Source organism: Alligator sinensis, unplaced genomic scaffold, assembly GCF_000455745.1.
Source record: "Alligator sinensis unplaced genomic scaffold, ASM45574v1 scaffold583_1, whole genome shotgun sequence".
Lineage (NCBI taxonomy): Eukaryota > Metazoa > Chordata > Crocodylia > Alligatoridae > Alligator > Alligator sinensis.
Genome location: NW_005841983.1, coordinates 2,521,266 through 2,534,184, shown reverse-complemented (window position 1 = coordinate 2,534,184; position 12,919 = coordinate 2,521,266). Strand labels below are relative to the sequence as shown.

Below are 12,919 nucleotides of genomic sequence, written 5' to 3'. Positions count from 1 at the left end.
GGAAACTGTCCAGCCTGCACCGCGACCATCTCCAGTGTAAGTAAATAATCTTTTCAATCAACCATTACGCCTCCGTGACTGATTCTAGCTCGAGCGTACTACTCCACCCCGCGACTTTTCTCCGGCCCCGCATGCCCGGGCTGCCGGCCACAGCCCGCGTGCACACAGACGGCCCGGGCTTGCACCCGGCGAGGACGGGACCGGGAGCCGGCCCGCACAGTTGGCTGCTTGCAGACATTAAAAAAACAAAACAAAACACTTTACCAGAAGAAGTAGTGTGTTACTTTGACCCGGCTGCACAGTGTCTGTATAGAACAGGTGCTTCACCAGGGCTTTTTGGCACTTTTATCTAATGGCTGATTTGAATTAGCTATTAGATAAATGCACTAAAGAAGCCTCACTAAAGCGACCGATCTATACAGACATTGGGTGAGCCAGGTCCAACTAAAGCACTGCCTCTTCTAGGAATGCAGTGGGCTTGGCACGGGAACGCACCAAGTTTAAAGTAAAGGATCATTTTGGCTTTTTGGTTTTTATTTTAATGTCTGCAAGCAGCCTTTTGTGCTAAGCGATTGGTTGTGATCGATGTCAATATGAAATCTTGAGAAAGATGACTGACCTACTGGAGTGGCATGTCTACCTTCATTAGTAGTAGCGTTTTTGGTTTTTTTAAATTTCACTTCATTCATGTAAAGCTTCCTGTAGTTGTCTGATCCAGGGGTACTTGTAGTAAGCTACAGCTGTAACAAATAATCGGTTTGAACTTTTCTTCCTGCCTGCCGTTTAAAAATGAACCTCCTGGAAGTGCAGAATGAATCTGACTTAACATTTTGGAGAATGCTGCTTTTCCTACCCTACTTCTAAAAGTGACCCTTTGCCCTATTTTTGAAGTCTCTTTCAGCAGAAAAGGAACCACAGGACAGCAGCAGTAATTACTCAGATGACCCCTGGAGGATAACTGAAGAACAGCGAGACTATTACCTTAACCAGTTCAAAACCCTGCAGCCTGACCTGAACTCCTTCATTTCAGGTAACATTAACCACATAATAGCTACATGTAGCAGAAAGATCAGTCTGAAAGACATGAAAGGTACAGTAGAAAAAGTGAAAACTCATTAATTTTTCTTTGGATCAGATTTATAACCTATAGAATTGATGTTGTGAAACACGTCCTGTATAAGGGGAAGATCTGCCTTGGGATTCCCCAAAAAGTGTTATTTGGTCTCCCTCTCCTGAAGGATCATATGGTATGGCCTCTCAAGGGGCAAGCCTCTGGCTCAAGGACCTGGCTCTTCTATGACCCTGGCTTCTGCTGTAGCAGTCCCACCCCACTCAGCTCCTTGAAAGTTGGGTATTTCCCACTTCAAAGTGGGGGAGGTTCAAAGTGCGGATATCCCAAATAGCACAGCCCACAGCTCCACTCCAAACAGAGTCTTTATTGTGTCATTGCAGTTCCATCTGTCCTCCCTGGGACTACCCTTTCTCTGCCCCCAGCTCTCTCAGCCTTACTTTTTCTCCTGCACAGACAGCCACAGATGCAACAAAACTGTTACAAAACCACAGTATTAACCCATAGACTATAATATTAACCCAGACTGCCATCTGCCCCTGGGGTGAAAAGGGAACATAGGTGTCCTGTGTATGAAGCTATTCAGGAACGTTTCATAGTAAAACATACTCCCACTGAGCATCCCAAAATGCTTCCCACAAGAAGTGCAGGATAGAATTCAGCCACTTAGCTTGTTTTGTCACAGTTGATTACTTCTTTTTAATAAATAGAGCAACTAAAGTATACAGTGAATAACATCTTTTCTGTGAAGATTTTTCTTGTTGTTGCTCTTTAAGTCATGTTTTGCCTCAAGGTTCACTCTGTAAAAATAAAGTATAGTTTATTGTCTCTTGGTTATTTTAATAACAGATGTTCTTTGCTTACAGATAAAATTATTTTTTCTTTTAATTGCCAGCTCTGCAAAACCCATTTTGGAATCTGAGAATCAAGCAAGGTTAATTCTTCCTTGTGTATAATTACCAGAAATAAATGTTCTGTGGACTAAGTACTGCCCTAACTTACACTTCTGCAACTCAAATGTCTTTAATAAGCTGACACAAATGTAATTACTTGGAACTTAAAAATGCAAAAGCAATTGAAGATGCATTTGGGAGAATTAGAGTCCAGCTGCCTTTCTCTTAGATGTGCAGAAAGATGTGCATTCGTCCCTAAAGTTAGAAGATATAAATTCTAGGAATACACCTGTTGACAGAGAAGATAGTTTTACATGCTCTCTTTTCAAAATAGAAACATACTCTAAATATTCAGTGGGGATTTCAGGAAAATACATGCCTTCATGGGGCACAATTTTACTCTCAGATAAAAATAATTAGAGTAAGCTGTCTGAATATAAAGGCAGTGTTTGGAACTGCATCCTGTAAAGTGTTGCGTTTTGTTCTGCTCTAGAAGAAAATGACGCATGTGCTTAACTTCCCCATTAAGGTCAATGGGGCTGTGCATGGGGTTAAAGTAAAGCACATATTGAACTGTTTTGCAGAGACAGGCTGCAGTGCCCATTGCACTGCAACGTTGAGCAGTTGGTCCTTAAGGTTGGGACTATACTCCTTTCTCCCCACACTTCCACTCCACATGTGAAAAACACAGGTAGTGAAGCTGTTCCTAGGGCTCCCCTGTCACTGCTCTCTAGCAGGACAGACAAAGAGAGCTTGAGAGCAGCAGAGATTGGGGGGGGGAATTGGTGTGTGGCCCCCTGGGGTAACTTCCCTGCTTTGTTTCTGACTGGTGCAAACAGAGCATAAGTAGGTTTCTGTGGGTGTACTTCTCAGTGGTGCTCTCAGGCATGTTATGGAAGTGGTACAGACATACCTAATGGTTAAATGTAAATCCTATAGAGTACATATGTGGTAAAAGTAGTGTAAGAGCTCACAGAAATCGCATTGTCACACTGAATGCGCAGATCCAACCTTTTGTGAAAGGAATTGTTATCAGTACTAAAACTTAGGCTGGCAAGGAGGAGCCACCCATTTTAACTAAAGGCCGTTTGACTTGTTCGTCTGAGGCACTTACTCTTGCACTGCATTTGGGATTCAGAGGTTCTCCAGCCAGGCTCAGCAGCAGGGAAAGGCACTATGGAAGTAAGCCAGGAGAAAAGCACTGCTAGCACCCCATGCAAAGCCCTCTGCTTCCCATTGTACTTGGTGCTTACATAGAGCCAGCTTATCTTTGAGAAGAAAACCATGCGTTTCAATTTTCCTTTTTTTGCATGCATGCATAATGGTGCTGAGGATTGCTAGTTATATAGAAGCATGTTTTCATCTATTAATTTTTCCCTTGTTGAGAGGAGAAATGGGGGAATGAGGTCAGTAGTTCTGCCTGACTTTCCCAGATTACTTACTTGCCAGGAGACAAATGGCCAAACAGCCATATTGGTACCCAGTGAGCTGAGTGGCTGTTGATTTATGAACTAACTAGCTGCTGTGGCAGCTTTGCACCAGATAGTGTTTGTTCAGCTCAGTTGGTTAGAGCATGGTGCAAATAACACCAAGATTTCAGGTTCCTTCCCCAGTTGCGCTAGATGATCTCCTGAGGTCCCTTCCAGCCTTACTTCTCTGTAAAACTAAACCTAAGAAAAAATGGATATAGGTAGATGAATACTGAATGCTCATTTCATTGCTTGATAAGGAATGGTTCTTGACAGGTACTGTGGCTAAGAATTTCTTCACAAAATCGAAGCTTCCTATTCCAGAGCTTTCTCACATATGGTGAGTACAGTAACATAAGTGTGTGTGTGTGTGTGTAAAAGATCCTAGTTCAAGAGTTTTTGTTTGATTAGAAACACGTCTTAGAATGATTGTGATTATTGCTTATATCTGCAGAATCACTTTCAGGCCCAAACAGCAGGGGGTGCATTGATCTTATGGTATGCTTGTTATCTTTAGAGATGCTCTTGTACTCAGCAGGCCTATAGAGATTTAAATAGCAATATAAATGAGAGCTGTTCTTAAGAATATTGTAAGTAACATGCTTAGCTAAAAAAACCCTGACATAGTTCATGAAATGGTGTAGAAGAGAAAACACACTTGGAATATCTTTTCTTGTGTTTAGTTAGATTTATGTTTCTGGCTGAGTTTTGTCAGCGGAGGCCTAATTAACACCTATTTTTTTATAAATGGAGCTGCATAATTCATCAGTGCTTTACTAATGAGACAGCACCCTTGCTTTTCATTAGCTTGCTTAGACACCATTGCAGATTGTACACAATAAAATTTACAAAAATTCTGTTATATATCTGTAAACAAAATAATGCTGTGATTCAGTATCAACCTCTTATCTAGATATGAAGAACAAACTATTCTATGCATTTATTAAAAATACTGATAAAGAGAGCCTTTTATTTTACTTTTACATTTACTCTTCTTGAAGATAGATGCTAATAAAATCTTGCAAGAATGTAAACATCTGTTGGGGATCAGAGAAACTGTCTGGAACACTTTCAAATCTAGCCGTGAATCATGAAAATAAAAAGAAAGCTTAAGGAAATGTTCCCGTGGGGAAAATGAGGACTGGAATTTAATTTTAAAAGTTGTTTAAGAAAAACTGGTTAACTCACAATGATAACAAAACACATTACCAACTTCATTTGTTTTCTGCATAGGATTTAGAAGAGGATATTATTTTCTAGTAGCTAGTTTAAACATTACATGATATAATCTATCTGGCTTTGCCCCTTATGCTAAAAGCATAAAGCTTTTCAATCTTTTTCCATATAACATTGACTGTTTGAAAGACTCAAACTTCAGATGATGGTAAATTTTATATTGCTCCATTTTAGCCCTTATATTAACAGTACTTGAGTTCTTATATTTTTCAGAAGGTATAGTTCATGAAACCATATTCTTAGTCTTTTGAGATTGAGTACTGTTATTCCACACATATTGTAAAATTAGGCAACAGTGGTGATGGGCACTTCAAATTGTGGCCAAGAGTAATTAATTCAGCTTTTCAGCTTTTACAGCGAGTCTATACTATGTGCTTAAATATTTACTGAGACCCATTTTCATTGATGTTTCTGCCTGAACCAGTGTGGAAAATTGTTTAAGCATTAGCACAAATCAGCTAAAGCTATTTTAAACATCATTGAACGTGGCTACTCAAGTGAAAATACTTGACAAATTCTGGGTCTGAAAGGCTGGATAGAAAATATTGTACGATTTTGTACAAAGTACTTCATTATTCATAGAATAAATCTTTTCAATAGAATGCCAGTATACTCCACTTTTCCAAGAGGCATTTTTAAAAATCACAATTTTTAAAAAATACCATCATGCCTGGAAATTGTTACATTCAGAATTAGAATAAATGTTTAACAATGACATTTTAAAAATTCTCTTAAAATTCTCTGCAGCTAACCGTTGTCAAAGGCAACTTTCCTATATCCGCTATGTGTCTGCTTGTGTACGTTTCATTTCCGTAATGGATTTGGAAACAAGTGAATATTGTGTTTTCAGGGAACTAAGTGACGTTGATTGTGATGGAGCGCTGACACTAGCAGAGTTCTGTGCTGCCTTTCACCTCATTGTTGCTAGGAAGAATGGTTACCCATTACCAGACAAGCTGCCAGAGACACTACTGCCAGATTATCTTCAAACAGGTGAGCCTGTTATATTTCTGTAACTGTCTCAAGAGCTCTGCATTCATTAGTATATGAATAAATATAACATATGAATAAAAATGTCTTACAACACTATTGAAAGATGGCCAGGCTAGGGCCCTGGTGGCCCTCAGAGGGGCAGGGTTAAGTTCCAGACCTGAAGAACAGCAACCATAAATGACCTCCTGCGTGTTTTGGCCAAGCACTCTTTGCACACAGATGGTACTTCAGGTGAATCTTTAATGCTGCACGTGACATTTTAGTTGGAATTTTCTGTAATTCTCTTTTCAAGATTCACCATTTCCACTTTAAATTAATTATGATAACAGCAGTGAGATTGCAGAGATTCTTTCAGTTTTTGTGGGACAGGGATAAATGAGTCCAAAAAGTGTGATGCTCCTTATTAATGAGGTGCAATTGAGAGACATGTTCTCTTATTCATTCTTTTCAATGATGTAATTATACATGAACCCTGAATTACGTACTATTCAATTTTTTAAAAATGTGCACAGCTTTCTAGGATGAGGAAGATTAATCACAGATAATAATTACAATTCTAAGTGCTAATATTTAAGACTTAATAAAATCTCTGTTCAGCCTGCTGGCACTAACCATTAAAAGAGAGAAAAAGAGGAAATCAAGCTGTAGTTAGGACATTTCAGTGTCCATTGCAGTTGTTTCTGTCAAAGATATGTTTTTTTTACAATTCAAGTCCAAGTATAGGGGCATATTGTGAAACAGCCACCTTCCAATTGTACATTCTATTAGCCTCTGTAATTTTATGTCCTTATGATCAGGAATCCTGGTTTTCTCTGAATTAAAAATATCAGCAATTTTCAGGTTAAAAAAAGTAACCCAAAATCCACATTTTTCCATGATCAAAATGAAACACCACTGTGTGTGTGTGTGTGTGTGTGTGTGTGTTAGTGGTGTTTCATTTTAATCATGGAAGAATGTGGATTGGGGGAGGGGGGTTTAACCCAAAATTGGGGATTTTTTTTAATCAGGGAAAACCAGGATCCCTCCCTATGACTGGTACCTTATCCTCCTTTGTCCAGGACCTGTTTTTTGTTATGCTCCCTTCTAAACTCATCTTAAATTAGTGTAATCTCCTCTAGGGCAAGATTCTTGTCCTTCTGTATATATCTGTACGGTGCTTAGTGCTTTAGCATCTTGATCATGATTAATTCTCCTGGGTGCTACTGCAATAGAAATAACTGGTAACAGGTGTAGGAAGACATGGTGTTCCTGGGAATGTAGTAAGCAGGTTCACCTGAGAATTTTCTTTTTTCAAATGTTTCTGTTTGTTCCTTGTTTTTGTTCTGAGTCCCCCCGTTGAGTTGCAGTTTTCTTTCATTTTGTTAAATGGCCTCCTGTTTTATTTCTTTTATGCAAAAGTCTTTTGAAACTAATATGTATAAATGAACCACAAGGGCTAACCGTTCATTCTAGCAGTGATACTTCTGACCTTAAAGTACAGTAGTTGAGGTTCCTAACATTTTTCTAATGCTTAGTGCACTTTATAGTCACAATAACCCTGTACTTTTGGAACAGAGATCTCTGCATTAAAAACAATTGTGAATTACAGTACAGGTTTCTGGACCAGCAACATTGGTATAAAAATAAATTAAAAAATTGGTATGGTGGGTCATGGGCAGATCCAAGATCATATGACCAGTGCTGCAGTTGTGGCTGCACTTCCACTTCCAGCTCCACCCACCTCTCACTGGGCATAGTCAGACTATGCCACAAGAGTGGCAGCAGGGACTTTATGTCCCCAAAAAAGTAAGAATCCCATCCCCGCCCTTGCTCTCAGCACCTATTCTCTTCCCCTCCATCCTCAGCAGCACTCCCATTCTGGAGCAGGAGTGGAAGAGAAGCTCAAAGCCACTCCAGAGAATAGCAGTGGTAATGGGTGGGTTCCTCTTCCCTGCCCATTCCCTCCCAGCTGTGGTTTAGAAAGGTTGTGGGGAAAGGGCCCTAGAGCTGTTCTGGCTTGTAGTGGTGGTGGCAGGTAGGTTCCCCCCTCTGCACATGCTTCCAGGATGGTAGGCAACATCTGGGGGGACAAGGCAGAGAGAAGTAATCCGCATGCTGCTCCCAGCTGGAGCAGGGCAGGAGTGACTGTGGAGCCTCCTCCTCCTGGATCAACAGGGAGGTGGGGATGTGCTGCTGAGGAGGGAGGGAAGGAGAGGAGGTGCTGATAGTGGGGGAAAGCGGGGCATGGGATTCTATATGAAATAGACTCCTTAAATACTGACTTTGAACTACAAAGTTTCTTTTCTTTAAAAAGAAACCATTTTTTTCTTGTGAGAAACCATGTAATACAGTTTGCTACACGAAACCAAGGTTTTATTTGTCTGTTTATGAATGTCTTAAAGACTGAAGTAGGGTTGTGGTCCAGGAAATGTACAAGAGGCATGTACAAACATGAAGGGATGGAAGACAAAATGATGATAGAGATGAGTATGAGCTCTGCTAAATTTAGTTAAATTACTTAGCTCAGCCAGGGTCTGCCTCTTCCTACTACACAGTTGGTCCAATAAACGATATAACAGAAAATCCTTGCCTCTTGAAGATGGAGAATACTTTTCATTAATTTGACATATCAACCTCAGAATAAGACTGAAGTGTAATATTGTCTGTGTTGTTTGTCCATTAGTTTCAAGCACAATATTTTGCATTTGATTCAGTTGTTAGAGGGTGAATTAATGTTGCTGCTTTTATGGGTTTTTTAAATGCATGACAAATGAAGAACAAACTTGAAGATGGCATAACTCCACTAAAATCTGCCCCCCAGTTTTTTGTTTTGAAAGCTTCTTGGAAACAAAAAATCTCTGATACTATTAGCCCTATTTACTAATCAAACTTAAAAAGAATGATCTGTAAAATCTTTATTTGTCTGGGGGAGCAAGATACTAAATAAAACAAGTAGCTGGCCCTGTGAAAGGGTTATTCTGCTTTCAGTATATTGATCTTAATAATAAAATAGGTTTTTCCAGCTGCTAAGACAGGTTTCTTTCAGAAAGACTAACCCCTGCGAGTATTAGCAGAAGGATCTGTGTACACAGAAATAAGGCTAGTGTGGTTATTACGTTATTAAATTGGTTGACTGATTGGTTGTTCTTCATGCTTGTCTGGTAGAAGACTACAAAGGTTGGAATGAAAGTAATGTTTTCTTTTGATTAATATTTAAGCTTTTTGCCGGCCATTTTTGTAGGTTCTAATAGGTTTTTCACTTTTGGATGACCAAGTGGGGAGCTGAAGGCCTGCTGCTAATATTTTACCTTTATAGCACTCCATTACATGAACTGTAAAGCCTTCTATAAATATATTAGGTCATATGGCAGAGAAGAATAAATAAAATATCAGCCAGAACTGTTCTAGGGGTCAAGTATTACCAAATGTCCCACTGTTGTTATTTAGATATGCTATAGTCATGCACATCTTCACGTGGCATTAATTTTAATGCTCTCAAAAATACAAAAGAAACCCATTTTTTGTACAGTACTTGTCACATTGATATATAGATCAATTGCAATATGAAGAGATGGAAGACAAAATGATGATAGAGTACATGGAAAATGTGTGTGTTATTGATGAAAGGTTTGGTGTGTCTCTTTGTCTTTCCCTTCAGCTTCCCTTAAGCCTATACATGACAGTGCATTATTTGATTCTTATTCCGAGTCATTGCCAGTCAGCCAACAGACCAGGGACTTTAATCGAACTGAGGTAAGAAAAATACCTAAAATCTGTGGTTACATTGCAGAATTTGCATAGATGCAACTTATGTAGAACTCATCTCTATACGAGTTTTAAGGGGCTACATGTCTTTCCTTTTGTCAGTCTTACTGTCTCTTTTTAACAGTTTGTTCAGTGACTGGAAAGAGAAAACACATCTTTTTTGAAAAAAACCCTCTATGATAGCCTCAAAATTGTAAATGCGGGTTAAATGCAGGGGAACAATTAAATATTCCCATTCTTTCAAATATTCCTATTCTTTCAGGCAGGATCTAACCTTGCTAAGGCTGGAGAAAACAATAGGAAGACAAATCTGTGTTTCTGTGGAAGGCAAGGCTCTAGAACAGGGGCGGGCAATTATTTTGGGCAGAGGGCCGCTTACTGAGTTTTGGCAAGCCATCAAGGGCTTCATGACAGGCAGCCCAGGACAGATAAATATCAATTTTCTAAATTTTTTTAGGGGCCCTGCGGACTGGATAGAATGGCCTGGCGGGTCACATCCGGCCCCCAGGCTACATTTTGCCCACCCCTGCTCTAGAAGTATTTAGGTTGTTTGGGGTATATGAATGATGTTGCAGTCTAGAATGGCTGAAAGATGCAAGAACCTTTCTGGCTAGGATCCTTGACACAGACTCTTTTACTTTCACAGTTTGCTTCATAGCAAACACTTGCTTTCATTTTCCAAGCCCTGCAGAAGTGCATTTCCCTGCTGTAACTGAGAATGTTTTGCAGGAAGCGCTCCGAGTTGCAATGATCCCCCAGACAAAACAGTAGTTGGTTGTACGGGGCAGGGGAATCTAGCTGCTGACTGCCAACCTGCAGTCGGTTTTCCCTAGCAACTGCCTCTCTTTCCTCCTAGCCTGTGCCTGTTTTCAGAATGGGAGAGAGGGAAGGGAGCAGAGAGAGCTCGTTCTAGGGATTCCCTGGCTGGCCCTTGGGGGCACTCAGATACACCTGCTTCCATCCTCCGCTTCCTTTCTCATCTCCCATTCTGAAAATAGCAACAGACTGGGAGGCAGCCCAGACAAATTATGGAAGAGGCTCTGTTTTCTTCATCTGAACCCTTGTGCAATAAGGGTTCAGATTTTCACCCGATTGGCCATTTTTGAAGTGGTTTGCAGCCATGCACTTGTTTGGTCATGGCTATAAACAGCTTTCTGTGGCCAGATCGGGCAAAAATTGTCACGTCTGTCTGCACCCATGTTGTTTCCAAACCCCATCAGTGAGGAAAAATCGTACTTACCTTGGCTGCTTTGTCTTTTGTCCCCTCCTTCTCTAATGACAGATGATATCCCAGGGTTCTTTTCTGCAATATCTTGCAGCAGCTGAGGCCTACATTTGAGTAAGAACATGCCTGTTGTGTCCTCATTCCTCTGATGACCTTTGGTCTATGGCATGACCTCAAAAGGATGGAGTTGGAACTCTCCCCTTTTCCAGTCAAGCAAACAGATTTTCCAGAAAAAACCCTTACCTTCTATATGGGAACCTAAATGGAACAGCTAGTTCTTCAACATTGTCCCAACCCAGCAGCTCCCACTGAGAGCAAGAGACAGGTCAATGACTCAAGTGGCAACATTTAACTTTTGTATGACTCAGATTTGTTTAACCTCTAAAAATAAATATGTACTGCTGTTAAAGAGGCATCCAAATGACAGTAATGGGTTGGCATACCAGCTTAGCTAGATCAGTGGGTAAGACTGTTCTCCAGGCACTTCAGCCCCTCACCTCTTTTTATGGGAAACCTCCACAATCAGAATACACCACTTCCCTCATCCAATACAGCCCCAGAACAGCACCAGCAGACAGTAGCTCAGGGTGGGTGTGTTTATAGTATTGCTGAGTATTGTTTTCATTTTGACACATCTCACTGCAATCAGTAATATGAGTATCTTAACTATGTCATAGGACTCTTGGGCATAGTTATACAGATCTTGGTCATACCTTTCTTACTTTGTCATACTCGCATGGCCATACTTGTATCCTTACTTGCTGAACATTGCTCTCAGTGCATCCACTTAATTCAGAATAACTATGCCGTTTGTTTTTACAACTGGAACTTTTATTTTGGCAGTGTAGTAGGACTTTTACCACAGCAGAAATTCCTCAGGTTCTCCTCATAGGGCTTGTCCTGTAAGCCCCTAACCCTAACGAGTGGCCCTCCTCTGGACCTTCTCGAGTCTATCAACATCCTTCTCGAAGTACGGTGCCCAAAACTGGACACGGTACTTCAACTGCGGTCTGACCAATGCCTCATAGAGGGGAATTATCACCTCCTTGGAGCTATCTGTCATGCATCTGCTGATGCATGATAAAGTGCGGTTAGTTTTGCTGAATAGCACACTGACGACTCATATTCATCTTGGAGTCCACTATGACTCCAAGATCCCTTTCCGCTTCTGTGCTGCTGAGAGGGTCACTTCCCAGCCAGTAGGTGTGCTGGATATTTTTGCGTCCTAGGTGCAGCACTCTGCACTTGGCCTTGTTGTACTGCATCCTATTGTGTACTGCCCACTTTTTTAACCTGTCCAGGTCTGCCTGCAATCATTCCCTACCCTCCAGAGTGTGCACTTCACCCCACAATTTAGTATCATCCGCAAACTTGGACAGAGTACACTTCACACCCACATCCACATCACTGATGAAGATATTGAAGAGTACAGGTCCCTGTGGGACCCCACTACCCACATCCTTCCAGGTCAATACCTACTACCACTCTCTGGGTGTGACCACTAAGCCAATTTGCCACCCACTGGACCATGTAAACATCTGTCACAGCCTCTTAATTTATTTATGAGAATAGGATGAGATACTGTATCGAAGGCCTTGCTAAAGTTCAAGAAAATGACATCCACTTTTACTCCTGTGTCTAAGCATTTTGTGACCCTGTCATAAAATGATACCAGATTGGTCGGGCATGATCTACCTGCTACAAATCCATGCTGGTTTCCCTGCTGCATTATTTTTCCCACTAGACTCCTTCATAATCTTTCAAAGACCTTTCCAAGGATGGAGGTGAGACTGACTGGCCTATAATTACTCAGATTCTCCTTCCTCTCCTTCTTGAAAATAGGGACCACACTGGCCCTTTTCCAGTCCTCCCGGACCTGACCTGAGTGCAACGAGCGCTCAAACAGCCATGTCAGTGGTTCTGGTGGTGTCTGCAGGAGCTCCCTCGCTTACCACTGTTGTGCTCCCACTGCCACCGCTGCACTTCTGCCGCTGCCATGCCCCTCCAGCTGCTGGGGGCACACATGGTTCATGGCAGTTTTGAAGATATAGAAAGAGCTAGTTAGTAGGTCTGTGCAAAGCGGCTAGTATTTGCTTTGGATTCAGATTTGGCTGATTCAGGGGACAGTGATTCGATTTGGTGATTCGAATCACTGTCCCAATTTGAATTTGGCTGCAGGCAACTCTCTGAATCAGCCAGGCCCATCCCTCACCTGCTCTCCCAGCACAGCAATGGCTACCCCGCCCGTCTCAGCTCCCAGCACTTGTTAAAAAAAAGCCTCCACCCACTG

At 41.3% G+C, this 12,919-nt stretch overlaps 1 protein-coding gene across 1 annotated transcript in view; it reads left to right on the top strand.

The window, feature by feature from the left end:
• Positions 1–12,919, top strand: part of REPS2 (RALBP1 associated Eps domain containing 2) — a 169,064-nt gene that overhangs the window by 71,431 nt on the left and 84,714 nt on the right. The window contains exons 6-9 of the mRNA XM_025201098.1: positions 892–1,030; positions 3,708–3,771; positions 5,518–5,660; positions 9,298–9,392. Coding sequence (XP_025056883.1) covers positions 892–1,030; positions 3,708–3,771; positions 5,518–5,660; positions 9,298–9,392 — 441 coding nt within the window. The remainder of the gene's footprint in view (positions 1–891; positions 1,031–3,707; positions 3,772–5,517; positions 5,661–9,297; positions 9,393–12,919) is intronic.